At 42.7% G+C, this 27,983-nt stretch overlaps 1 protein-coding gene across 1 annotated transcript; it reads right to left on the bottom strand.

Moving 5' to 3' along the window:
* Positions 1-2,224: 2,224 nt before the first annotated feature.
* umodl1 (uromodulin-like 1) lies at positions 2,225-25,465 on the bottom strand. The gene is made up of 19 exons (XM_069189978.1): positions 25,268-25,465; positions 24,425-24,667; positions 22,894-23,055; positions 22,052-22,164; positions 21,231-21,417; positions 19,171-19,311; positions 17,983-18,621; positions 16,979-17,239; positions 16,408-16,520; positions 14,942-15,161; positions 14,449-14,586; positions 13,392-13,529; positions 12,931-13,068; positions 8,375-8,688; positions 7,456-7,601; positions 6,087-6,323; positions 5,248-5,407; positions 3,903-3,987; positions 2,225-3,150 (listed from the first exon to the last, which is right to left on the bottom strand). The coding sequence occupies exons 1-19, from the start codon at positions 25,341-25,343 to the stop codon at positions 2,963-2,965; spliced, it is 3,699 nt and encodes a 1,232-aa protein (XP_069046079.1). The 5' UTR covers positions 25,344-25,465; the 3' UTR covers positions 2,225-2,962.
* Between the last annotated feature and the right edge of the window lie 2,518 nt (positions 25,466-27,983).

The following is a 27,983-nucleotide window of genomic DNA, read 5'->3' as shown; positions in this document are numbered from 1 at the left end:
TGATCAGCTGGTTGGAAAGAAGATGCAGGAGATATGAGGTTCTTCTGGATTCTATTGCTGTTTGTCAAAAATTGTTGTCTTTTCTTTTGAAATTTTGAAAACGCTGCTCAAGGTTTTCCTTTGCTTTGATTTTTGTATCATCTGCAAACACGAAACCGAGCATCTGACATGCCTGGAACTGCAATGCGTCACAAACTGGCCTCCTCTATCCCAGCAGTCTCCATCCCCAGTCCTGGGGAGCCCCAGACTGGTCAGTCTTAGAGTTTAGAGCCTCCTGTTTTTTAAAGATTGGCAACACCTCTAAGCTATTGAGGACTCAAGCAAGTAATCTGTTCAATTAAAACAACTTCAATCCTTCAGGGATGATCAGATTTTAATCACTCATTTTAACAGATCACCTAATTTAGTTGATTAATTAAATTGATCACAATAGAACTGTTCTATATCTTTGGAAATTGGTGATTTAACCTATAAGATTGAGTGCTTTCCAGGGCTAAGACTGAAGATCCCTGATCTAACCTCTTCAGTACTGTGCCAAACAGGAAGACTGCAACCATAGAGTCAATCATGTGGCATTTTTCTTGTACCGAGCACAATAATTCCAATAACATAATGCAATCCGATCAGATGCAATGTTTTGAATATTACCACAAAAGGCCCAGGAAAATGGCCAACACTCCTTCATGCATATGGTCGTGACTCACTTTTTTGCTCTTGGTTTTTCCAAAACAAAAAAGTCTTTGTCTTTGGAAACCAGTTTCAGTTTACTAATTGTCACATGCAAACAGGTCAAACAATGCTGTTTCCAATACAGGACACTGTTTGTCATATGCACATTGTCTTCACTTGCTGTAGAGGAGTTCCTTGCTGGGGTTATTCTGTTACATTTCTGATGACACAGGTACAGTACATGTCGTCTAAGAGATGCTAGATTGGTTTGTCACTTGGGTCAGCTGGCTGGTCTTCACCATGGATACAACTGTCATAGCTACTGATTATAGGATTATTAAATTCTTCAGGGGCCTTCCACCCATCCCATTTCCTGTATCCCTTTCTAAAAACAGTCACAGATAATGATAATATAATGTGCACAGCACAGGAGGGCTTAGTGTGAGACTCTTGCTGATGCTGGTTTTGAGGCTGAGTTTCTAAACTGGTCTGTTTAGGTCATTCTCACCTTAGAGACAGCCAGCGGTTAACAATACTTGTGTGCAATGGGTTGCTAGTGATTTTTATTATTGTAACAGCTCCTGACCACTCTTAATATAGCTTATTTTGAGAAGAGGTGAAAGAAACAGAGGTGGTTATTTAATAATCTTTCATTCATATTGAACAGAACCTTCAAAAACGTAAAGGTTTTTCACCACAACCTCAAGGATAATGAAGTGTTGTAGTAGCCATTAACCAATTAGATCGAACAAATTCAGAGCAAAATGTGTTACAGATTTGGCTGTTGCCGTTGTTGTTCGAGCAATGGACTGCTGCCCCTTTCTTGATTGTCAGCACAAAAGAGACTGCAGTCCTTACACCTTTAAACAAAGACAGCGTGTTCTCTTTTCTTTTCAACGTAACCATGATTCAAGTATCCGTCTTTTCGTTTAGATTCTCTAAAATGAAAAAAGAGTAACTATCGAAACATCCTGTTATAAAAAATGTTTGAATTTAAAATCGAAATTACTATGGCTGTGGGGTATTCATTTATTTTATATTGCAGTATAGGATACATTGTTTTAAACGTGCTACAGTTCAGGCTCTTAGGAGTTCCTTTTGCTATACAGTGTATTGAAGCTCTTTTTTCAGATTTTTTTCTCCAGTCTTTTCTGCGAATGTTTTATTCTTGTTTTTTATGGATTAACAATAATTTCCATGTCTAAGACGTCCGTTGTCAGAAATCAGAAATGTCACAGAAGACAACATTTCGTTTCTAAATTGTTTGGTTGATATCTTCTTTATAAACAAGTGAGTTGGTCCTAATAAATCATTTTTATAAATAAAAATGGTACCCAAGAATTAAATGTATATGAGGATGTTTATTGGGTATATAGATATAGTGATTTGATTTAACAAGCTTGGCTGAGGGCCACCTGAGACTTTTCTTACTTGTCTTTCTTGTGTTTTTTATGTAAAATGATTCTGATAAATATTCATTCCTAACGAATTTGTTGGCAGGCAAAGAGACACATTGCAGATGTACAAATCCCATCATAGTAATCAACACTATCTGTTTCTAGATCAATATATCATTTATTTGTGATAGATGATTATACACAAAACCTTTCAATCTTTACAATTAGAATTTTTACACCTACTCCTATCAGCACGTTTATCAAATTACAAAGTCGGTAAACTGTATTTTAATAACTGAGCTTACTAAATCACAAGACTTGTTTTCTTATTATTTCACAAACATCCAGAAAAGGCTGGTGAATCAGCCTTATTGTATCATTTGATTTTGAATGTTTATAGAAAAAATAAGGAAAATGTATATTGGTCTACATATAAATTAAGAATATTTAGACCATTTTATATTTAATATTAAAAATATGTTTAATTAGCCTTTTAGGCACAAAATAATAATTAACAATGGACAGTAAAGTCATTTACAAAGCTGAGGTCTAAGTTTCATAATGATCAAAATATAAACAGAAGTGGATTAAAATTCCTTAGACCGTTTTGGAAATATAACTCTTTGACTTTAAAAGAGGTCTCCTAAGTCACTCCACAGTTTTATTCTAAAACTACGTTGTTTATAATGTGACTACAACTATCGAAAGAGAATCACAACCTTAAAAAACAATCATCGGCTCAACATACCTAAATAAACTTCATAATGCAGAATATCTGTTTGGTAATTTGTTGATAGTTTGGTACCAAATGCATGACGTACTGAAGTTAAAACCCTTAGCTACTGTATGTCCAGATACTCATGCTGGAATGAATGCTGGAGTTGTGGACAGGTAGGTTAAGTATCGAAGACATGATAGGTGAAGTTCTCCTGATTGGGTTTGAAGCTGAAGTTGTAGTGGCCGATCCGCTTCCTGTAAAATAAGGCCACAACTGTCAGGGTCACAAGGAGCAGAAGACACAGGAGGACCCCCAGGACAATGAATCCTGTCTCCCGCTGGGAGTTCGGCGTCTCCTTGGTCACCGCTTCAGGAAATGAAACAGAAAGATTCATATCAGTTCAGAGTGGCTGCCAATTTTGAAGGTAGTAGTAGTTTTGTTAGGGCTCTTTAGTAAAGCTTGTGACATTACTTGTGAAGCTTGCGTGTGGAGAAAAATTGTGATTAGTGGTTGAAGAGACAAGTGAGACACCTGGGAAGAGGAAGGGATAATGAGATTATTTTTGTATTTTTGCAAACTATGCAGTCTAGTGGCTTGAAATTGGCTTTGTGGTCAAATATATAAATGTGCTGCCTGTGTGCCCAGAACATATGAAAGGAACTAACTTTTGTCTAGTCTGCAACTTAGATATCATATATGGATGCGTTGTTGTCTTATCATTCGTTCAGGACATGTGGTAGTAACTTGTTTGTTTTAAGGTATAAAAGATTCATTCTTGTATTGTTCAGGGATCTCGGTGGTTGCAAGCTGTTCTCCCATATGCATATGAAATAAGGAGACTTCTACTACACAGACACCTGGACTTTGTTATTTGTATGACACAACATGGTAGTGCCTCTGTCTGCTCCATTCATTTAAACCAATTCAAATGAAAATCATTTATTCAAACACATTGCCAAAATTCCCAAATGAAAGAGGGATGGGAGAAATAAGGATGGAATGGGTTAGTATGAACCCAAGACCTTTTTGAGTCATTAACGTTTTTGTCACAAAAGAGTCAAAAAACAACATGCATTGATCTACACAAGAGCAGGATGGGTTCTTTTAGACCTACTTACCATGTGAAGACCTGTAGATGGGTCCCCATGAGGCTTGGCCAATTTCAACAGCTTTAATAGACCTCTCTGACCGCTGTTCACAATGCTAAACAGAATGGGTTTAAAATGGATTCGCATTTTAATTATTTAATAAAGAGAACGTTGGATTGTTTACAAAGTTCAGAATCTCTTTCACATTCTACAGAGCTGGTTTCATGCAAATTTTGAGGTCTCGGCCGCAGAGAGGAATAAACAAATGCATAAAACTAAATATGTGTTAGAGATTGTTCTGTCTTGTGTGGCCTAATCATAATCACCTGCTCACTGTTTAGAAGACAGACTGCTCATCTAGGAAACTAACGATCCTTGACAACCTGTATATATGTATGTATACTAAACATTTCAGTGACAATATTGAAAAGTTGTGCCATGAGTCATCTGTCACCTTAAATAACTGAACGTACTGGGGGTGTCAAATATTTCTGGATTTATGATTCTTCCCAAGGATTTTGCCAACACCCACATCTCAAGACTCTGTTACCCACAGTGGACACAGAAATCTGAATGGATATGCAGTGAAACATCTGAAAATGTGGAATTTAATACTTTGCCAATAATATAATGAATTAAGTAACTGACACCCAGTGACACTATACTGTAAACAAGCGCCGTCTTCCGGATGAGACGTAAAACCGAGGTTCTGACTCTCTATGGTTATTAAAAACCGCTGATGTGGGATTAACGCAAGGATGAGTGAGAAGTAATTGACACCCAGTGTGTCTATTTACAAGCAATGGAGGTTCTATGTGGCCTATAGGGGCAGGTCAGCTGTTATGACACTCTTCTCAAAGGCCAGCCTGTCACATTGCCCTCTCCCAGCCTGCATCTCGTAGCCATTGCCCATTGAAGCGAAGTTCAGACACCTCTAACAAAACCACGAGCCACTCCCCACACTCACTTCCTGTTTCTTCTATGATTGCCTTAAATGCAAACCACAGACTAAAGATCACCTCAAGGAAACAGCCACTGCCATCAAAGCCCTCACCAACATTTAATTCGAGACGGACACACTGCCTGGCAATAACGTCATCTACATCCAGTACAGTAGTGACCTCTGAACATACGGGGGTACCTCGACATATCAGAAGCTACAGTATTCATCTTGTGTTGATGCTACAGAACCCGAAATCACGGGCTGCAAGACGTTTGCTCTGGAGTTGATAAACAAGATCTGTTCAAATCTGGGCAGGCTGTCACGGGAGCCTGGGGTCATAAAAACATATTTTTGAACAACAGTTCCAGAGATGCGCCGCCCCAACTTTTCTTTTAAAATTTCTTAACACTGTCAAAGCAAGCGACTGCTCACCGGTTTGCAGGAGGTTCCTGCTGTCTCGATACAGATCTGGACTTGACAGTGCAGGTAGATGACGCTGTGGTCGACGAAGGAGAATATGCGCAGGGACAGACGGGCTTTAGTGGAATTCCCATTCTCTATTACTGTGGTGTAAGTGTTGGGAATGGGACAGCTGAAAGGAGGAGATAAAGGGATCAATCTTCATTCACTTTCCCTGTTTGTTTCAGATCGTTCTCTAGGATAACACCACTCCAGTCGGGATTCTTGAATGGGTGTTTGTTGTTGTGCTAGAAAGTGTGTTACAGTGGCATAATACACAGTTAGAACCCACCATACATCAATTTATGCCCATCCCGGTGGCTTCGTGTTTGATAAAAAAAAAATCTAAAAGCAAAGGCATTTTGAAACAGCAACAGTCCAGCTTGTCAACTTGAGATGCAATGTCAAAGTTTTAAAATTAAACTCACTATTTAATTCAATTTGCTTGTCCATTAACTGGTTTAGCCTGATTTAGCCAAAGTAGACAGGGACAGAAGGAGTAATCCGTACTGTAGGTTGTACACATTTACTTGTGCCATGCCTTGTGGTCACCCTATATGACTGAATGCACTGGGGTGTCAAACACTGTAAACAGGATCTTATTGGAAGTGGAAGGTAAAACTGCAGTGAACGTTAATTTTTGCAGCTGTTTTGCTTCTGTGGTAGGTGAGTTGGTACAGCATCTTGCAGCAGCATGGCCTGCAGACTCAAGGTGAATCCCGCCTAGTTTAGCCACCATCAGTGGATGGGTGATCATTTGCAGCAGCCTTCTGAAGTCAGACAAAGGAAGAGGAGGACATGTGCTGGCCTACCTGTTTTTCATGAACATGTGAGTTGTAGGGTCAGATGGGCTGCTGGTGGGGGTAGCCCAGCACTCGTTGAGGATGAGCTTGACCTGGGTCATCGTCAAATTGATTCCCACTTCAATGAAGACTTCATCGTCTGGAGACAGGGAGTAATTTTTGGGGAGCGGAGACGTTCCATTCAGCAGTTGGATGGTAGCCAAGAAGATCCCTGATCCTTCAATGATATCCTTGATCATGTCAACCCTTTAAGAATAATACATGAAGGAAAACCACAAGTGGCAGGTGCAATCAAACGGTTGTTGTAAGAGAAATCTCCTTTCTGTAATGGGGCTCTAAGGCTGCAGTTAAATAAAAAACACATATTGCTCACTACTTGGATGGTTCTGGAAAACGTTAACTCTATTATATATGCAGCATCTGAAAGAGAAGAAATGGTAGTACAAAACTGACATTCGTACTCTACTGGATTATACATTTCTAAAGTTAAAGAATCTGCTGTTTTTTAATTAATATTGTAAATATCAGCATAGCAAATGTGATGTAAACAAGTGTAATGTCTTAAAAAGAGCAAAAAGTCAATAAAGTTTTGAATTTGAACTTTCACAAATAATGAATCCCATCAGCTCTGGGTATGTAACAATGGGACCTTTTTTTACAAATAATTGTACAACAGACAATATAAAGCTTATCAGAGCACAGCTGTTTACAGAAATCTAAAAGGGGAATTAAGAGATCTTGTTACACCACCACAAGATCACATCCTAAAAGTGTTCAGATTCCTTACTTTGACATCAGTTTTCAGAATGTCCTGGAGTCTGTCCAAGACGTTAAAAGAAACATAGAGGCCCCAAAATTATAGAGCACATGGTTTTTTAGTTTTCTCTCCACCTTGACCTCCAGTGACTTAAATTACCTCAATAATTTCTTTAATTGTGTGAAATATATCATTTTGTACCAGCTTCTAGTTCAGGGATAAATGTTTCCTGATCCCAAAAGCCATCTGTATTTTTGGGATCAGGATTAGTGAGGCGATTTGCTGGAGTTTTATCACATACAGTGGATATTCCTTTTCCAGATCTACTGTAGATCATTTTTGTAACTAGAGGCACAGCGTATAGTGTTTTTTTTCCTTGATAACCATCTCACATAAGTTGGTCACATGACAACAATAGTGATAGCTGGCAGGACTTCAGTCACAAAGAACATGATTGTTCTTCACATGAAGGACATGACACAAGATGAACTTGAGCTTCATTGTATTACTACGGGACGGTACGTCCTGGACCAGTGGTGCCAATATGTCACCTCATGCTCCTTGGCTGTGAAGGTAGCTTTTTAAGGGAAAGTGCCCGGTGACTGACAGCAGGACTCTTACCCTGTGGGGGTGTAGCCGGTGGAGATGAGCAAACTGTTGCTGTAGGTGCACTTGACTGGGATTTCGATGTACACCCTGGGGGCAATGGATGAATCCACAGTGCGATTGTTGAGCAACGTTGTCCAGGCCGTAGTGTGGGTCCGATTCTGAAAGGCAACACGCAATGACATAATTACCTCTCCTGATTACATTCCGGAATGGTGGAGGCCACCATCATTCGGAACCAGCAATGAGAACATGTGCTGAAAAAGGTGATGTTCAGTAAGTAATCAGAAAGGGAAGAACAACAAGTAAGAGGCAACAGTTCCTTGCTGCTACGGGTTTGTGCTAATACTTTTATTTCTGAATGAAGGGGCCTCATAATATTCTTACCGATTTATTTTCATTGCAAACCTGTCGTTGGTCAGATATTTTATTTTCGATCAGCATTTTTCATTACATGACCGCTATTTCCCAATATTGTTCACATTAACCACTTTTAATTCTTCTGCTGTTTCTGAGGATGATGCAACAAGGTAGCTGGTGTGTCCATTTTGCTGTAGGTCTAGATTACAATGAATAGAGCAACTCTAACGTCATTTTGCTCTAGCCTTGTATAACATGTCTGCATTTTACAACTTAATGCTCCCAAAACAACTTGTGTTTCCATTTCATTGTTCAGTAATCACAATGTGTCATTTTACATGCTGCATTTTAAATAATTTAAGACTACACTACGACTGATTTTTATAAGTCAGTTCTGTCAGATTTTAATAGTATCTACAGTAAATACAGCATTGAATTGATATAATTACCCTACAGAGCCAATCAGGTCATTAACACTCCAAACAAGCAGAAATGAGCCTTAATGGACTAGATTTTTTTCCACTTTGTAGAGGAATGCTCATACAAAAGACAAAGAGCTCTCCTGAGCGCTTACATGCACAAGCTTCGTGTCACAATTATCCCACATGGCTGTGAGCTTCACATGAGTTTCGTTGGTGCTGCTCAGGCCACACTCCGTCACTCCCAAGAACAGGGAGCTCTCTGCGATGGACTTCCAGGTGAGAAAGGCCTTCGAAACCGTGACTGAGATTTCATACAGCCGGCAATCAACAGTGATGGCATTATCCACATCCACCAGAGCCCAGGACGTAGGGTTTGTGTGTAGGAGAGGGGGCGCAACTGCTGTGGGGGTCTTCGAGGTCTCCGAAATGGAGATGCTGGACGTCACAGTTTTCTCCGTCGCCACAGCTGCGAAGGGACACATGAGGACAATGTAATTTTACAAACGTTGCACTGAAGGTAACAATCGGGGCTGCAGAGCTGCAGTCCTGCTGGGTTGCTGTGCCAGTCGGGTTTTAGTCCAGTTCAGCTTCTAAATGAGACTGGCTGATGTACAGTACATATTGGCTAACTGCAGCAGTTTAACAGCTTTTCCTGGCTCTCAAGGTGTGGCCGATTTGAGGAGACCAACCAAACCTGCTGAACGGCTGTCCTCTGGGACTGGAGCTGAGCACCCCCACTGACCAAATTTAATTTCATTCTGTCACTAGATTTCATATTGTTTATACTGTAAACCTGTTCACATTAACACTGACGCACGGAAGAACCCGTCCAAATAATATTGTAAACTACAACATGAAGGAATTAGAATAATAAACATTCTTATGAAAGGAGATAAAACTTCAAGAATTCGAGTTTAGTTTTAGTTTTAATGAGTTTTAATGAGTAACAATGTTGTTAATTTAAAAAAAACCATATGTAGTATATCATGTAAACTCTATTCTGTGCACCTATTTCCATTCAACTGCTCACACATTACTAAAAATCCCTTTAGGCATGTATGTTGTTTGTCATGTACGTAGATCAGAAGCTATTGTCTAGAAAGAGAAGCAATTATTGACTGCAAAGAGAAGATGCGTCGTGTTTTATCAAAAGCACTATTATATGCAGAATGCAGTCAGCTACAGTATGTTTTTAGACTTAAAATAGCAGAACAGAAAATAAAACCAGTACAATAAAACCACGGTCTTTATGGGCCATCTAATGATTTTTATTACCAAAAATAACAAGGTTTAAGATGGGTGAAATATAGGTTCAAATTACTCAGATTACTAAAATCACTTAGCTATCAATCAACCGAATGAGAAAGATGGGCCTGACAGCCTCATCTTGTCTTCCACATTTCTTTAGTTCGGATCTAAAGCAAAACATGAAGGCTGGGCTTGAGGCAAACATGGAATTCTTATTTATACAAAACAAGGCTGCCTGGATATTTTCTGATCAACACAAAGCTGCTTTTATTCATGCCTGTCTGAGCCGCAATTACTTCCAAAATACAGCCAGCTTTTGAAGTGGTCCTGATTACCTGGGGTTCACTCGAATAATGCCTTTGAATAGGACTCTTTTTAAGACTAGGAAATAAAAGCACAAATGAGGTTCACAGGAAAGTTAATTGTAAACAGGTGTATGTGTGTGGGTTGTTCCTAGAAACATACAGTTCCATATTTGCCATCAATCAAATATGTTAGTTTATTCCACAGGTCGGTCAATTGTCTGGAAACATAATCGTCAAGAAACACATTTTTCCTTATTTACTTTCTCTTTCCAAGTCACTGATGCAGTAAAAGTGTAATATACACCTTCCAAACATAAGGTGTGGAATCTGTTCAGAAGGCTCATGGCCTTTTAATGACAGAAATTCTCTCTGGTTGGTCCATTTACCCAGTTAGTAATTGAGTAATAAATTGCTATAGTAATGCGTGCTTTGGTGGCAATACATATCCTGCAGATTATTCATGAACACAATTGAGAAGTTTTGTAAGCAAGCCAGGATTGAAAAACACCTGAGATTTACATGGAGCTAAAAATAGTTAAATCAGCTTAGTTAATTTTTTCTACCACCCTCAGTGCTCAGTGAAGCAAAAGAAAAAAGGCTTTGCTGTGCTTGTGTGGACATTAGAAATAGAAAAACTGAAAAACAATTCACAGAATGGCAGCAATTCTGTTTCACTTTCTCCTAGAGTGATAAAAACGGAAGATAATATTCTAAGGACTGAAAATGTCTTATTTAAGAATTGCAAAGCTCAGTGAGTAAGAACAGGAATGACCAGTCTTTGCAATCTGACTTTCTTCTTTGCAAAAGTCCACTGCATACAGTATATACCATAACAGCAGTAAAGGCCTCACACAGTGAAGTTCGACAGCACAGACCCATGCAAGGAAGACAGATGGAAGTATGTGCATACCAGTGAATGCATCATCATTAGGGGAATGGTTGCTTTAAAGCTATTGCAGTCACGTCTGACACTGGAGAGCTTAAGGATGTGACAGGAACACGATAAGCGAGATAGTATCGAACCCCTTAATCATATAGTCAAAGCATTTAAACAATGTTTTACCAACCACGATGAAAACGTGGCTTTGTCTTTTCTCTCCGTGCTTCGAACGGACTGTGTGTTCAGATGCCGATCAGCTTAGTCAGACTGTAATCACAGTATGGATGTTCTGTACAGATGGGAGCTACAATCCTGCAACCAGCTTTACGAGCATTCGCCATCACTAACGTATCAGGGGACTGAGGTCTAAAATGAGGCATTAGCTTAGCCCCCAAGTCCTCAATGTGGAACAACATACCACATTTCTAGGCAACTTGAAAAGGCAGAAGACCAGATTTTTAGCCAAGGAGTCTCAAATGAAGGCAGTGCAGTGCTGCTTCCTTTATGGGCAGCCAGCTGAAGGGTGGGATAATGGAACGAAAGATTGATTTTTGCATGGACACTCCTGCTCGGGCTCACTGAACACAGGTGGCTCAGGCTCATGAGTTGCAGCTGCAGCCGCTGTTGTCATTGGTTTTGCAAGAGGAGGTCATTTTCCACCATATAAGGAAAAATCAGGGCCGTGATGCCCTTTTACCCATGGAAAATCAGGGAAGTTTCCTTCCGTTACTGCGGCCCTCCTGCAAATGTGTGATAAAAACAATGTAGATTCCGTAACAAGATCTCCAATAGACCAGGGATCTATAAACGGGAAAATGACAAAAACAAGAAGCCTTAAGTGCAGTTTCAGATTACCAAGAAGATAAAAAGGAGGGTGAAGGAGACCAACACAGACTCAGTGGGACAGGTCACAGAAACATTCCACACCAGGAAGCCTGTTTTGTTACCGTGAGATGTTGGCAGGTGGGGTAGCCCCTGCCACTCATGGTTTTCTAAATGGATTACAAACAACAGACACAGGAAGGAACAGGAGCAGAATATTTGAATAGGTCAAGGAGAGTAAATCGAAAGGGAAGGTGTACGGTTTCAGGAAAGTAGACGGTTTTGAAGGTTTAAAGAGAAGTGGAATATTATGGGAATCTGTTGAGAATATCACAGATATTCTGCATAAAGAATGTAGAGAGAAGAATAAAATGTAAGCAAAACTCTATAGCAATAGCATGCTGATTTAAAAAAAACATCCTTAACTTGAAGGAATAATAGGGTAACAAGAAAAAAAAATATATGTAACAGTATGACAGACATACTCTTATCAGTAAAAAAGCATCTGGGTGATACAGTCTGGGTATAAATTTATGGTTCTGCTAGAGATGTTGTAACTGAATACTCAGCTCAGTTTCATCCATTTCAACTCTCTGTTTCTCCCGAAGGCACAAAGTTAAATCACATTAAAAACAAAACACAGTTGTTTTTTTTACCAATTTTCAAGGTTATGATGGTACTTAGAAAAGTTGACAAAACAACACTCAGAAAGTCCTGCACTGCCCTGAGTTTGTAACACACTGTACCTATGAGAGTGGGTGTTTAGGCTCTGCATTGCATTATTCTATGAAGAAGCAACTTTCTTGTTTCACATGCTAACAAAGAATAGTTACGTCTATGATCAAAGGCTGCAGTAGGAGTTCTTAGAAAAATATCAAGGCAAATTGCCTTGTAACAATACATCATAGAATTTCAAAGAAATTATTTGATTGTTCATATAAAATATGCAGCTGTTCTTTATAAGTATTTTAATGTATTGAGACATTGAAAAGGTGAGAAAATAATTTCACATGTAACCACGGCTATAAATTCAGGAATTTGTTTATAAGAATGATGATCACACGATGAATCAATTTGTGGATGAACAACTGATAAAAGAAATGTCTGCAGTCTGTATACGAGGGCTATGAAAGTCAAATCCTAAATGGCTGAGAGTCTTCTTAGCCCCGTTCCAAACAATTGTTTACACAACTGGTGCAATTATTTAATTTGCTGTAGAATTGTAATACTTCTAACTACAGGAGGCTAAGCTGTTAATAAACTGTGTGTGTTGAGTGTTCAACTGTACAGGACCTTAAGAAAAATCTTACATATTCCTACATGCAAAAGCGATTAGATCAGTCACTTAATGGACTGCTCGGGCTGCAATAAAGCCAGGAGGCAATATCCCCCAGGAAGACGAGACCGAGAGCCCGCGTGCGTGTTGTCACGGGCCTGATGGTCGGTACGATACCTGCACAGAGCCTGCCAGGCTGGCTCGGGTCTGCGTCAGCGAAGCCGGGTCTGCAGGCGCAGATGTAGCCCCCCACAGTGTTCTGACAGGCGGCGCTTTGGTGGCACATGTTGTTGCCCGATTCACATTCGTTTACGTCTTAAAAGTGGAAATACATTTTATAGGTTAGTCAGTCAAAGCATGCTGGTTGATCACGTGACCGAGGGATCTGAGCACTTGGAGACTCCACCGCTACGCGGCCCACACAGTTCTCCCGTTTCCAACAAGAGAAGCTGGAGCCAATTCAACTAACAGCCTGCACAGCAGCGGTGGTGGGAGGTTCCAGATTTACATTCCAGTCATTTCCGAGAGCGATTAAACGATGAAACACCGTGAGAGAATTGCCCTGACCGACTGACGGAGTGCAAAGATAGCTGGTGTGTGCAGAACACATGCGGTGTTTCTAGGATACTGTACAGCACCTGCACAGTGCCGGCCCGGCTGACTGGGGTCTGTGTCGTTGAATCCGGGCTGACAGGAACAGCTGTATCCCCCAACGGTGTTCTGGCAAACTGCATGAGGGCTGCAGGTGTTGCTGCCACTTTCACACTCATTGACATCTAAAAAGACGGATATAACACATTGTTATCAAATCTAATTGTTATCGTTATAGACATTACCTATCTGCCTCAATTATGCATCCTTACTTCCAAGACTGTACCTGCGTGAAGCGCCCGATGAGGAAGTTCTACTTCCTGCACTGCATGCTCAGAGGGCATACCAGCCAATCAACCTATTTATTAGAGCAGGGGTACCGAGTTTGCAGCCCTTCCAGTCTGATCCAACTCAGTACTTTCAGACAACCAGCTCCTAGGTTGCTGCATTTATCCTGCTAATCGCTAATGGACAAATTAAGGAGATGATCACAAAGCGCTGTAATTCCAGTCCAATTCCTGTGTTGTTGATTCCAGTTCCAAAACTGATGATGCTTTTAGTTACAAAAAGTGTAACTAAACAACTCTGGCACCAAATGTCCACCATAACGCCCTACATGTTGGAAAATAACATTTACTATTCAGACTGCATTCTTAGTCAAATATCATGAAACCAAAAATAAGTAGAGGAGGCCCTGCTTGCTTTTATCATACAGCAGACAAGCCTCTAGGGACTAAAGGATTGGGCAGCAAATCTGTGCTCTTTCCTGAACGTCCCTGAATTTGTCCAGTAAGTGGATTTTTGTTGGAGGAGGAAACCCTGACCAGCACACTCCTGCACTTTGCAAGACTGTGTACTGTATATTATGGTCTACAGTAAATCAGACATTTCCTTAGGACCTGCAACAGTATCTTCTATTGTCAAACCAGCTGAGCCATCTGTTACGTAACCATATTAATTTGTCAGACAGAATTTTAGGCTAAGATAAGGTGAGCTCCCTTATCACCTGGAAAAAAATGTGAACCCAACTTGTTTTCTTCTGCTTGTGGCGACAGCATCAAGTGGCTAAGCTGGGGGGGCATGTGTGCCTTCAGGCCAGCCTACCTTCACAGCTGCGCCCGGGCCTCGCAGGGTTGGTATCTGTGAAGGCGCTCCTGCAGGCACATCTGAAGGACCCCCAGGTGTTCTCACACACGGCGTGAGGAGAGCAGTCCTCGTCCCCTGCCGCACACTCGTCGAAATCTGCCCGGACGCAAACAACCCCCGTCACACAGGCTCCTCAGCTGGCACAGAGACTGGCCCACCTCTGCTCACTGCCCCTGAGTTATCCCTGGTGCTGAGTGCTCTCGTGGAACATCGAGACCCCCGTGTTCCAGGGCATACGCAAAGAATTCCACCCTAGCCTCATCTATCCCAGCATTCATCCTCGTAAGCTGACGTTATGCGCCAAAAATTTCAAAACTTTTTTTTTATCATAATGAAATAACGCCTCTTGGCGACTTCACTTTCTCAAACGCACAATGTTTAATTTCGCGTTGCGCTTTGTCCCGCAAGAAAGACGAGAGGCGGCGTGCAGCCCCGGACTGGTGTGACGTACCCTCGAGGCCCGTGCTGTTGCGGTCGACGTCGTATCGCGTGCTGTTCTTCAGGGAATCCAGGATAGCTGTGGACACGGCGGTCATGTTCTGGGCTAGGCCTGGCGAGAAGAGCACGAGGAAGTCCACCATCAGGCTCCCGCTGCTCAGGCGGGTGATGACAATGCTCACGGCCCTCGACTCCACCAGGGCTCGGACGTCTGGCGGGAGAGACTTACAGATCTGATGGAGGAAAAGGACTGTGAGTGAGCTCTTTCCAGCCGTGGGGCCCAGTACAGTAGAGGCCCCACTGTACAACAGGCATTTCCTTAGCTCCAGTGCTGTATAAATGTGCAGCTTTGTTGGTATTGTGGGTTATGCATTTGAACAGGAAGGTTCTGATACAAGGCTTCATCATAATGCAGACAATACAGTGAAGCCTCTTTCTTCACTTCGCCCTCCCCAGATTGAGATTTCCAATTTCTTCATCCATCATTCTCTTCCATTGTCTCAGACCAGGGGGTTCCCAGTCTTTTTGGTCAGCTGAACCCCTTCAACCTTTATTATTGGCCTTAAGTAACCCCCCCGAGATTTTAACTAAATCAAACCTTTTAATAAATGTAGCTAGATGCTACAGCAACCCTCTTAACATGTTTGTTTTCACTTTGTCATATATTCATATTACTACTGTTGTTTTTCTTATTCTTATTATTACATTGTTGTTTATTAATTGGACTATTTAATTTGACACTGACGTTTCCATCACAATCTCACGGGTTGGGAACCTTAGACTAATACCTGCTTGTGATATTCTGCTTCGTTTACACTTTAGGCCATGTAAATTGTACACACACATATACATTTGCCCTAGCCTGAACAGTACAGTACAAACTGGTAGATCTGATATCAGGAAAACCTTTCTTGGCATTTATTACTTTCATTATAGTATAAATACCAAGAGAGTTTTGCGCTGATTCAGCAATGTTCTCTTCAAGGTTAACTGGTTGAACGAATAAGCACTCCTTAAAATAAACTTAACATCTTAATCATATACAAATTAGTGAAAGGAGAAATAGAGGGGTGGCAGGAATTTTCCTCTAATGTTTTTAGACGTGTTAAAAGTGTGCACATTGGGGCATTGCTCCTGTTTTTATCTCGATCAGCTTTTTTCTGTTCATTTAGTCGATGACATCCTAGGGAAAAAAGGAAGCTGTGGCAGATTCAGGCAACATTTACATGCAGAAGCAATTCCTAGTCTGCATGTAAAATGAACCTAAAAAGAGTCTGAGCTTAGTCAGCTGCTCAACCAGCTCTTTAATAAAATATGCAAGAAGTCTAAAAGTATGGCCCGACTCCACAAGCCACTGTAATCGAGCTTTCGAAAGGACCTTGATCTGACAGTTCTTTGACAGCCTCCACAAGTACATCATGGGAAGCATCCTGTTTAAAGTAAATATCTCGGCATGCAAAACTGCTCGACTACACCCACCTCCATCCAAATGTCCCGCGTCAGATTTAAATACTCTCCACTGCTGCTGTTTCGTAAGGCCTCTGTAAACTGCACGTTCGTTAGCCGGGATCTTCCTCTGAGCGCTTTTCCCTCTGTGGACAACCAAAAGTACCACCTGTCATGTCGAAAGCTGCAGATGCATGTGAGTTTAACAAGAAGAACGTCTGCAATATGCGTGCACCATGCAAAAAAGCAGTCCAAGTCCAAGTAATGGGCTAACTGTCTGTAAGTCCAGAGAAGTTATAGGAGAGATCAACAGATCAGGACATTTTGAAACACAATTTAAATGCACCACGACTCATGAAGCAGTGGGCACAAGTTGAAACTATGTGGAAGAGCATTTTTAAAACCAAGAACAGGAGGCGCGTCTTTGCCCCAAAGAGTTGTGGGAGTGTTGAATGAGCCACCCAGCCATGTTATTGAAGCCAAAATCTGGATTGTTTAAAGAAATGGCTGGACAAGATCCTCAGATCAATTAACGACTAACTAGCCAATGGGCTCGATGGGCCCTCTCCTTTCTGATGTTCTCATGTTTTTCAATTTGCCTCACCTGTCTTGACGTCCTGAGAGGTGGCATTGCCTTCCTGTCCGCAGGCCCTGGGGGTGACCCTGACAGTGTAGAGCACGCCAGGCTCCAGTCCTGTGGCCTCCCAGCTGAGAAGCTCAGTCTCAGCTCTGTTCACGCTCTGCGTGCCTCTGAGCAGCTGAACGACATAGGCCTGCCTGCCCACGGGGGAATCCACAGACCACCGCATGTAGAAACTGGAGCCCGTGACATTGAGGACCACCAGGTTTTTAATGAGGGCTGGGTCTGTGGAAGAGAGCAGGAGTAATAGTCAGTTAGGGTGCATGCCGGTCTCGGCTACCACTCATGCAAAAGTGGACCTAACTTTTTTGCAATGTTTCAGCCTGTATCTTTCAAAGTGTACTTTGTCAAAGAAGATATCCAAGATATCTTATTGGATGTGTTTTATAAAGGGATTTGATTTTTAATCAAAGATAAACCCATAGAAAGACATTTCTGCATCAGTGATTTTGAAATGATGTTACTGTTTTATCAAATTTGCTCACCGATTCATTTGGAGACCATTGGAATTGTGTGATCTACAGTCACACTTCCTTATGCAGTGATGCAGGAAGATGGCCATGAAACCTAAGTGACTGAACTCTGTGTGTATCACGCAGAGGGCTGGTATTATCCAGTGTTAGGGGGAATTATCCGACACCGGTGTTTTGATCTCAAGTCAAAAACCCCAAATGCTGGATTGCGCGTCTTCGCGATGGTGAACTGGGCAGACCTCCGGGCAGGGAGAGAGTCTGCACTGACCAGGGCAGTCCTCCAGGGAATCAGCCCTGCAAGCATGCACGCTCACACAAGAAGCACATAGCATGCTGCATCCTGATCTCGTCACGGTTGAGAACATTAGGTAGAAGATCAATGTCACACCAGGACAATCGGCTTCTTGCAAAGCATTTTCAGCAGGAATGGTGTGGATTTGTGACCAGAGGTCTCGGCAGTGAGGGGTAAGAGCTCGCTGTCCAGAAAGTACTCACGGCAATTGGGGGCCAATGCTGTCTGGGACTCCGTGGTGAGAGGCGCAGTGGTGCTGGGGTACGATGCAGTTGTGGGGTGCTGTAAATGGTATGAGGCCTGCGGAGTAGTTGTGCTCCAGGGTGGCTCCGTTAATGATGTGGAATGAATGACCACAGAACTGGCACCTGGAGAAATGGTACTTTTCACAGAGTCTGCTTGCGTGCTGGTCGTCAGCAGGGCCTCGGCAGACTTGCCTGAGCCGCCCCCTGCGGCTGTGGAGGTGGGACTGATGCCTCCAGAGGGTGAAGAAGCAGTGAAGGGACTGGGTCTGTCTGGAGTCTCTGTGATGTTCCAGAGAGAGACTGTGCTGCTGGACCGCGACTCCGAGACCGTGGTCAGGTTGGTCCAGGGGCTCTGTGTCTGAAGCACGGGTTTTGAAGTGACCAGCAGCACCGTGGCCCAGTCGCCCTTCTGTTGCGATGTCGCTGGGGATGGTGGATCTGTACTGCTATTATAGTGTGTCTCACTCGCAGTGCTGTTTTGTAACAGCGTATCTGTAGCCGAAGCATCAGAAGAATAGTTGTGTGTCCATGACGTCATTGTACTACTTGTGAAGGACGGTGTTGTTTCTTCTGTGGGATCCGCACTATGAGAGGGACCTTAACAAACAACACAACACTTCCCTGCATTAGAACATTTTTGCCGCAGATTTAAGATCTACACCGCCTGTAAAGTAAATGTTGCTTGTGCTAAATATTTAATCCTGCATGCAACACTGGTAAAGCAGAACTCTTAGTAAACTGTGCAACCGATCAAGGGGCATTTCCCTGCTTTACAAAAGCTATATGAAATCCAGACCTTGCTTTTTCTATATCAAGCTTCCCATAAAAAAGATTTAATTACAACAATTCTCGTATATCTAGTAGTCAGCGCAGAAGACAGCAACTACAATTTTACATAATTGATTAAATGCAATACCTTCTGTGACAAGAAATTAAATGTAATTCCTTTAAACTCTACCTGCATCTAAATATATTGAGTTCATATTTTTCTACCAGCTTTGGTCTAATCTTTCTTTATGTGAGATCCTCACAGAATTTGATACCACACGCACCGAGATGAATCACTGCGAAATTCCAAGCTGTACCCAGCTGTGTCTTAAAGTCAGAATCAGCAAAGCACCAGACACCCCAATGTCCCCCACTTACCTAAACAACCTGTGACTGTCCCGTTGGGGCTTGAATCTGTAAATCCTTCGTGACATGAACAGTTATAGGATCCCTCAGTGTTGAGGCAATTTGCAGCTGGGGGACAGCTAAAGAGTTCTTCATGGGCACATTCATCTACATCTGTAAGCAGAGACAGCATTTTAGACATGTTTTGTAGTCTAGAGATAATGCAGATTGCCTTAACAATACTTGGAGTAGCTCCTTCTCTCCTTGCAAACATCTAAACGAGAAAACCATTTACTTGATCATCTGTATGTTTTGTAGAAGACTACCTTTAACTTGGCAGGCAGGGTAAAAATTGCCCAGCAGGTGAGTACTGCTCGTTTAGTTTAAAGAGAGGAACATGCACCTCACTGTGGAACCCGAAACCAACCTTTCACAGGGAAGACAGTGAAATGGGATTTTCAATCTGATGCATGAGACCAAATAGGGTCTATGAACACTTCACCTCCTCTTCCCACTGGGAAGAATCCCTTTGTCCATTTCCTGAATCCAATTTTTAATTAAAATTAAATTAAATTTTTATTCAAGTCAGGCCTATTTATCACAGAAAACAGTCCCCACAACTAAATGAACGATTCAGTTCAATAAACAGTACATTTAATGAATATAACATTTCTTCTGAACAACTCAAGCAGGGAAGGTCAAGATCTCTTACACAGTTTACAAGAAGGGAAGTCTGGTAAAAGCTTCATTTCCACCTTTTCTTTCAAGATACTAATTAGCTATTGTCCTGTTGATATTAATAGCAAAAAGCAGACAATAGGTTTTGTTGGTGTCACAGTGACACTGACACGAACTGGATTATCTGGTTAAAACCTGGACTAGCAACCTCACATAAAAGAACAATTTGACTTTCCGTTTAGTTTTTTTTTTAAGAAATGGCATCTTTATGTGGATGTGAGGGTGTGAAGAGTTTGAAACCGGCTGTCTGCCCCTGATGGAGCTCCCAGCTGATGGCTTGGGAAAGTGGGCTCTGCGCGGCAGAAGTGCCGTGTCACTGCTTCGGCTCAGGTGATTCTGTTTTTGTATTGTTTACACAATAGTGCTTCTGACATGCAAGCGAATGGTTCCCTGATTTTCCTCGTAAACTGAGACAGTGATGAAAAAGGGGAAATCTGCAGTACAGCAAAAACTGAGTGTTTATGTAGTTTCTTCTACTGTATGTTGTCAAATTGGGGAAGCAAGAAAAAGGCAAACAGAATAATTTAGGGTATATAGCCAAAGAGGTGGAATTTAAAGCAAGGGCACTCACATTTACAGTTATTTTATGCTTCAACAAAGTTTACAACACATAAGACCCCACTTACAATTGTGTTTGGTTTTTGTCACCATACCACAAAAAATATATTATAACCTTAGAAAGGCCTTAAAGAACAGAAACAAAAACTCTCTTCATTCTGCGTCTTGGGGAATTGCCATATAGAGGCAGTCTAAGTGAGCTAAAGGTCTTCAGTCCAGGAACAAAAAAAACTGAGAGTGCATTTAATTTGCATTTAAGGGGTACAGACAGGGACAACCCAGAGAACAGTTTCACATTCAGCAAGGAAAGAAGGACAAAAGGTCACAACTGGAAACTGAAAGGGAATTTAACTGGGACAGAGAATAGAACACAGGTCTCTACACAGAGACCTGTGTGTGTGTCCGTAGCAGGCTGCCCATGTTCTGCTCTCTTGAAACACCTGGGTGAAACGTTTGATTCACTTAGCAGATACGCTCCCAGACTGACGCCAAACAGGCCGAATGACGTCCCCCTTGGCGATGACCGTGACGGAAGACTACACCCACACACTCTTTGCACTCCAGTGCGCGGCTAGAGATGGCAGCGGAGCAGGAGTGCATCGTGGGTATTACGACGTACTGTACAGCGGTGAGCTCAGCTGACGCGGATATTGACAGAGCTTCTGCAGCTGAGAGGAGCCAGCTGGCCTCTCTGGCTCGTTTGACACGATGGAGCTGAAGGCCTATGTGCTCCCCTTTCAGGATCCCCTTTCAGCGAAACAGCACCCCCCGCGACCCCATCAGCCCGCGCTCTTCACCTCGCACGTCCACGGCGGACACCTCCTCGACGCGCTGGACGATGAGCTGCAGCTGGGCGGCGAGGTCGCGCACCGAGATGGGCCGGCCCGCTCCGACCAGCAGCTGGGAGGCGGTCAGGAAGGGGCTGGGAGAGTACGAGTGAACGTGGTGCACAGAGAGAGCTGGAGAGTCCACAGCCCCAGTCACCTGGGGGCAGAAGGAGAAGATCCCGTTCAGGCCCTGACTTGGTTCTCAGGTTCTTTGGCTCTGAAGAGATTGGTGGAGGGGATCACTGCACACTTCGTCAAGAGGCTGAATGACGATCTTTAGTCCGTAGATGTTTATGAGCTCCTATGTATACAGGAGAGGCAGGTACTGTATGCACTATAAACGGGCAAACTCAATGACTGGGACTCAATGACAGCTCCTTGTGCGAACATAAGGGGTTTAGGTTCATTTGTATTTTGCACAAAAAAAAACACCCAGATCTAAGGAGGTCAAAAGAGGCCAGATCTAGTCCACATTACAGACATTACAGTCCTCACCTAAAAATGCAAGAATGAACTCGACTCCTGGAGCTGAGCACCAAGGCATTAACTAGGCCTGGACCTTCGTACACAGTCAGGACACTTGCGATACTGAGAGCTGTGAAATGCACTACGATGAGAGGTCGGAAAAACAGTTGGATTTTTTGGGGTTCCAAACCTCTTTGGCAAAGTGCAATTCTGTAAAGGCGCAACAGTCCTTCCCAACTGCTAGAGCATTGAAGAACCAAAGACTACCTCACACACAGTATTGTAGATGAGTAATAACATGGACTTCATTGGCTAGAAAAACTTACTACTGAGTGCAAGAGCCGCGTGTGGTTCAGGAGTCCTCTGTCCTGGCTGTGAAGTTCCTGGTAGTCCATCTTCACTGTGATAGTCACATTCACATACCAGCGTCTTTCTCCAGCTAGAAACAGAGCCCTGACATTATTCTGCACTTTCATTTACAATGCAAGCAGCCAAACGGGACAGTGACCAGCTTAGTTTCTGCTTCGTCCCCTGGCGGATGATTTGAAAATGAAGGAATTAAGAAATGAAGTAGAATTACTCATGGGAAAGACTATAATACTTCCTGCGTGATCTGGACAGGTGTGTAAGAATCCGAACAGATGGCAAAACAAAAACTCTCTCTGGACTCAAAGACAGACACAGTTTATATTCGCTAGACCTCAAAGTCCAGGATAATGCGGAGCTGCAGTTTTCTGTGGATTTTTTTACTTACACTCAATACTGGTAAAAAATAATACCAGTAGTACAGAACTGTACAATAAAAAATAGGAATAGTAATGCTTTTGATTTAGTTTCCACAGTCCGGAGAGTTTAATTCTATCATGTTTTAATCTAATGAATTAATAAATAAAATCATAATACTGATCACTAGCAAATATGTAGCAATATCCCTACGAAATTAAAACATGTATTTTATGCACAGAAGTTAATGACATATGAGTAGTTTAAAATAATATATATTGTTCCTCTGTACGTACAGCTATTGCAAAACTTTCCAAACACTCTGTGTTGCCCTGGGTAAAACAAACTAATGATAATTGTAGCAGTAGCATAATAGCCCCCTCACACTGCCTGTGTCAGGCCGTCAATACACATGGCGAGTCCAGAAAGGAGCCAGTCCTCTCACCTGCAGCCAGAGGGCTTCTGCACTGTGAGCCCCTGCCCGCTGGGCAGCACCTCTGCAAGCCCGGACAGTCAGTGTCCCACTCACAACTCAGGATGGACCCTCCTTCATCCTCTACAGGGCAGAGGCCTGGTTTGGAGGTGAATTCCTCACTTCTGTTTAAAGCTGTAGGGGCAGATGACAGGGGCGTGAAAAAAAACAAACAAACAAACGATTTCACTTGTTAACTAACGCCCTGAATGGTTCAACTGACTTAGTCTCCGGGCTGGGTTTTGTTGTTCAACAGCGCCGCCTTGTGTTTGTGTTCAGTATTCCAGTTCACTTCTGGTTAACTAGTGATGTGGCGCTGGAGCCATTTGTTTAAAGTCTGCAAGCTCTCCCTCCTCTATACGTTAGGGCTGATTGAAAAACTTACCTTATCCTCTTCCTAGGAACACAGGCAAAAAGAAATATTCTCAATATGAGATCAAGAAAAAGCTCTGGTTCATACAAATTCTGTATGTTCTGGTTTGGTCTATTACTCTCTGGTCTACCTTTTAAAACTGCAGTCGGTTTATAATGCACATATATCAACGGGGGTAATGTATTTTACTGGATTGCATTCATCTAGTTCAGCATGAGGGCAATTATCCTGGCAGAATCGATTACATGGACTTTTAGCACTTGTCTACAGAAGAAAATGAATGATTTTTTTTTAAATTTAAATAACTATCGGGTCCTGCAGTTAGAGAAAAAGACATCTCTGAAAAACACGCATAAAGCCAAGGATTGTCCACTATTGATCTTTCCCAAGACACTTTCCTCAGATCCATCGATCCATTTTCTAACCACTTCTTCCGATTCAGGGTCACTGGAGGAGCCGGAGCCTATCCCAGCATGCACCTGGCACAAGACAGAATATCCCCTGGATAGGAAACTGCTTACTGCGAAGTAACACTTCCTGGGAAGTAACACTGGGGAGTACAATTTTCCTAGAAGTATGTTTTGGGATCCTGGGAGAGAGCTGGAACACATAGAGGGGGCCCACACAAACTCAGGGACAACAGACGGATGCCACACAGATGGCACCCCAGATCCAAAAGCGCCAACCACTGCACCACCAAAATACTCATTCATAATAAAAACAAATGAGAAAACCTAGAGTACCATAGATGGTGAGAGAATGGGGCTGATAAGCTAAAAAATGTAGTCCAGACAAGTTAACTAGGACCCCTCTAAAACATTATTATTATTATTATTATTATTATTATTATTATTGTTGTTGTTGTTATATAAAACAATAATTTAAAATAATTTTAGTTTAGTTTAGATTTTAAATATTTAAAGCATTCTCAGACACTGACCCTAAGTTAAAGAAAGTTATAATGGGAAAATTCATAGTAGGTTGTCTGATCCCACACACTAAAACCTATGGAAAGCCCAAAATAGCTTGTGCTGGAATGGAAAATACGGAGCAGAAATACTGCGCTGTTGCAGAGGTGAATTGAGTAGCTGCTCTGTGGCCAAACAAAACTGTATCCTGTCCAAAACTTACGTAAAGCACAGTAGCTGCCAACTTGCTCGTATCCATCACAGCAGCTGGGGATCTCCTTGGTGACCTTGAGCTGCACGGTGTGATACGCTGTCTTATACTGCGTCTTCTGACATATCCTCCAGGGCAGCCAGCCTCCACACGACACCCTCTCAGAATAGGAGGCTGAGTAAGCTACTGCTTGACTGGTGCTCTCCGTCACTCTTTGGGAGCACAAGTGATAGCCGGATAAGGACAGATCATACCCTGTAACAAGACGAAGACGTGCTCTGAAACCTTTTCACCAAGCACGTTACCACCACCGTTTCAAACAAAAAGACAGAGGCATGACATTGTCCGATTTCACGATATTGCACAGCAATGTACAAGCGGAAAGAGTTGCACATGCCGTGAGGGTGTAGTTCCTGTTTATCAGTAAACTGCTCCCGTCTATTTCAGAACAGGGGCTGTAACAAAGGTGCTGAGAACTTGTACGTGTCCAAAATCTACTGGGTAGTACCAGGTGCGTAAAATTACACCGTCAAAGAGCATGCAGCACCCTGAGGGTGATGCTGCAAACGTTCACGACAAGGCACCATAAATATGAGAAGGAAATACATTTAAATGGTTTGACTTTCTCAAAACCTTTTTTTTAATCACACAATACCATAAATAAAGATAAGATAAACACAAAAATCTTTGCACAGTTGAACACACAGATTGCAAGACCGTCTTCGCCAAACGTTTGTTTTGAAAACCGAATTGAATACCCCAAATAAATAGGATGATGATTAACAACTCTGCTCTTCCTGTAGCAAAGCAAGAGCCAGAGCTGTGTTTGAAACTGTGATCGCATCTTTCACCTACCTCCAGAAAAGGTGTTGTGTCCCAGAGTGTTTCCCAAGAAAAGAAAGACGACCCATACAGGTGAGGTTCTGCTCATTGTGATTCATTAGAAGATTCGATTTTGCAGATCACTTGTTGTACGTCAAGAAGGTGCAGGTACTTTTCCCCCTTTCGGTTATCTTTGCCAGATGCTGCCGTGTGTCGGGTGTGTCTGTGTGCTGTGATCCTTCTCTCTGATTCTCTCTGATTCTCCTGAGTCTTCTTCTCTCGCGCTCTTAATATTCCACTGTGTTCCTGCTTTGACTCGGCCACCCCTGAGACACATGCTCTCCAGACTGTGTTTGCCTGCTGGTACAGTAATACGCCTTTGATTTGTCCACGTACCAAGAGGACAGTAGCTTTCAGCAGAGGGTTTGCCTTAAAAGTTTGAACTGATTGGAAGGATAAAACCAAGGTGTAGTCATTTCTGTGCTTTTGCTTGACTGTCTGCTGTCTAGCTGTGAACAGAAGATCCCATTTTCTTTCTTCAAGAATAGGTGGAAAATGTGTTGTTCAAATAACAAGACATCTGCTTGTTTGTCAGTAAATAAGGTCTCCCTGTCTTAATCACTCTCACTCCTTTTTAATGGTGTTCATGTGTTAGCTAAAATATAAGACTTTTCGGTACAATATTAGGTTGATTTTGTGTAATATGAAATGCACACTTACGTGTAATTATTTATAAATTAATTATAAAGCCTATACATCCTCCCAGGTAGGAAAGGATGTGACATTACAGAATGAATTTCCTTTAGACCCTACAGTCCAACATGTCATGATCTCATATTTTGTCTTCATCGGAATTGGAGTGATTAGGCCAGCACGACTCTGAGAGTTAGGAAATAGACGATCAGATTACTCAGTACTTGGAATGGCAGGCATCCAGTGGCAATTTCTCAATACTGAAGACTCGTTTCAAACTTTATAACACACTGCTGCTCTCAGCCTCCCAGTAAACTCAAATAATATCAGCCTCAGAATCTGCAAGGCATCAGGGGATCTGTGCTCCTGAGCCGAGCACTCCCTGTGGCTTATCAGTATCTCTTCATCTGCTCACAGCGCCTTGTCAGCAACGCAGATTTATTTCACACCCAGATCCCGAGACATAATGTCACTCAAAACACAAAAACACAAGCAACTATCCAATGCAACACACCTAGGCAATATTGTCCTTCTCTTGTGCTGATGCATAAAACTTACTTCTTCCTTCAAATCAACCATGATTTGCCAGTTGAACTGAAGGCGAACTTTATGGAGGCCGGTGGGTGCAAGCCCAGAGTGGAATGAAGACAGGGCTCTGGTGTTTATGTCCCAACTCATCAAAGGGGCTGTGGGGTCTTTCATGATCTTGTACTTAGATCCTCAGTTTAAAGTTGTATCTGAAGGACAGCACCTCCTACAGTCAGTGGGGGTATTTTTTTTTAAATCGGGGGGGTTGGGTGGTGAACAGTGGTTAGCATTCCTGCCTCGCTGTGCTAGGGCTCTGGGTTCAATTCCTGGGGTGCTGGCTGTGTGGAGTTTGTATGTTCTCCCTGCGTTCATGTATGTTTCCCCCAGGTGCTCCAGCTTCCTCCCGCAGTCCGAAAACATGCTGGTAAGTGAATTGGCTTCAGGGAAAATTGTCCCTAGGTGTGTGTGTGTGTGCCCTGTGATGGACTGATGTCCAGTCTGGGTCCAGGGTGCGTCCTGCTTTATACCTGTTGCTTCCTGGGATAGGCTCTGGTCCCCAAGCAACACTGAACTGGAAAAAGTAGTTAGAAAATGAATGGGTGGTCTGGAACCTTTGGTCAATAGGGAAGAGCGCCGCCTACTGGCGCTCACCGATAACAGCTGTAGCAGCAACCTTTTTGTCTTGGATCTCTCCTATACCTGATTGACCTGATCCAGGCTTGACCTGATCCAGCCTTGCCTAACTTCTGAGATCTGACAAGAGCAGGTTTGCAATGGTAACACAACTGCCCTGAGGTCTGTACACTATGTGCTCTGAAAGCACGTGTTTTTTCTGGGAGCAATGAATTTCGCCAGCAGATGCAGCGCCAAGGTTGTGCTCCTGTTATCCGTAACCGTTACCTGTCTTCTATGAAAGGCCTCCTTAAAGATGTCAGCTGCTGCTTCAAAATTAAAATGAGACTTTTCTTTGCTCAGTCTACATTGACCCGCAAACCGTGCGCAGAGATAGGAGAAAATGAGATCGGAAAGGACAAACAAGCAGGGAGAGTTGCCGATTCTCCCCGCTGGGATACGGTTACCATGGATGTGTTTGTTTAGTGCTTTCCAGCGCTCCAGCAGTTCCTGCGATTTTGTGAAAGCTGTTGATCTGGTGGGTTCGGTTATCTCGGTTAAATCAGACCTGAAATTCACCAGAATCAGGACCCAGTTAGAGCCAGTGATAAATGCCTTTTGCCCCAACTGTAGTCATACGAAAGCTCAGAGTTTAAACTGTCTCTTTCCGTTCGTGATTTGTCTGCTTCTGCTTTGGCAATTTGGCGTCGCAAAAGAAGCACAGAATCCCCGCGGTGCGTCGGGGGCGCGCTCCAGAGGTCTCCCTAATGAAGCGCCTCACGTGACCGACCCGGCTGGGCCGCACGATCTGTGCTCCTGCGCGTCCTCAGAGGTGCAGGGGGGGGAGGAAATGTTTGCTCTTCGCATCTCGCAGCCCCGCTGCAAATAAAGCGAACAGAATTGACAAAAAAGAAAA

This window comes from Lepisosteus oculatus, chromosome 5, assembly GCF_040954835.1.
Source record: "Lepisosteus oculatus isolate fLepOcu1 chromosome 5, fLepOcu1.hap2, whole genome shotgun sequence".
NCBI lineage: Eukaryota > Metazoa > Chordata > Actinopteri > Semionotiformes > Lepisosteidae > Lepisosteus > Lepisosteus oculatus.
Note: the sequence above shows the minus strand (reverse complement) of the source record. Positions and strands in the feature narration are given on the sequence as shown.

Excerpts from the sequence above, each read along its gene's own strand:
- umodl1 (XM_069189978.1), bottom strand. The coding sequence starts at position 25,343 with ATGAGCAGAACCTCACCTGTATGGGTCGTCTTTCTTTTCTTGGGAAAC. Across the intron at positions 22,165-22,893 it reads CAGAAGCCCTCTGGCTGCAG|CTGGAGAAAGACGCTGGTAT; the intron begins GTGAGAGGACTG and ends CTCTGTTTCTAG. Across the intron at positions 13,069-13,391 it reads GCCGGGCCGGCACTGTGCAG|ACGTAAACGAATGTGAATCG; the intron begins GTGCTGTACAGT and ends TCCACTTTTAAG.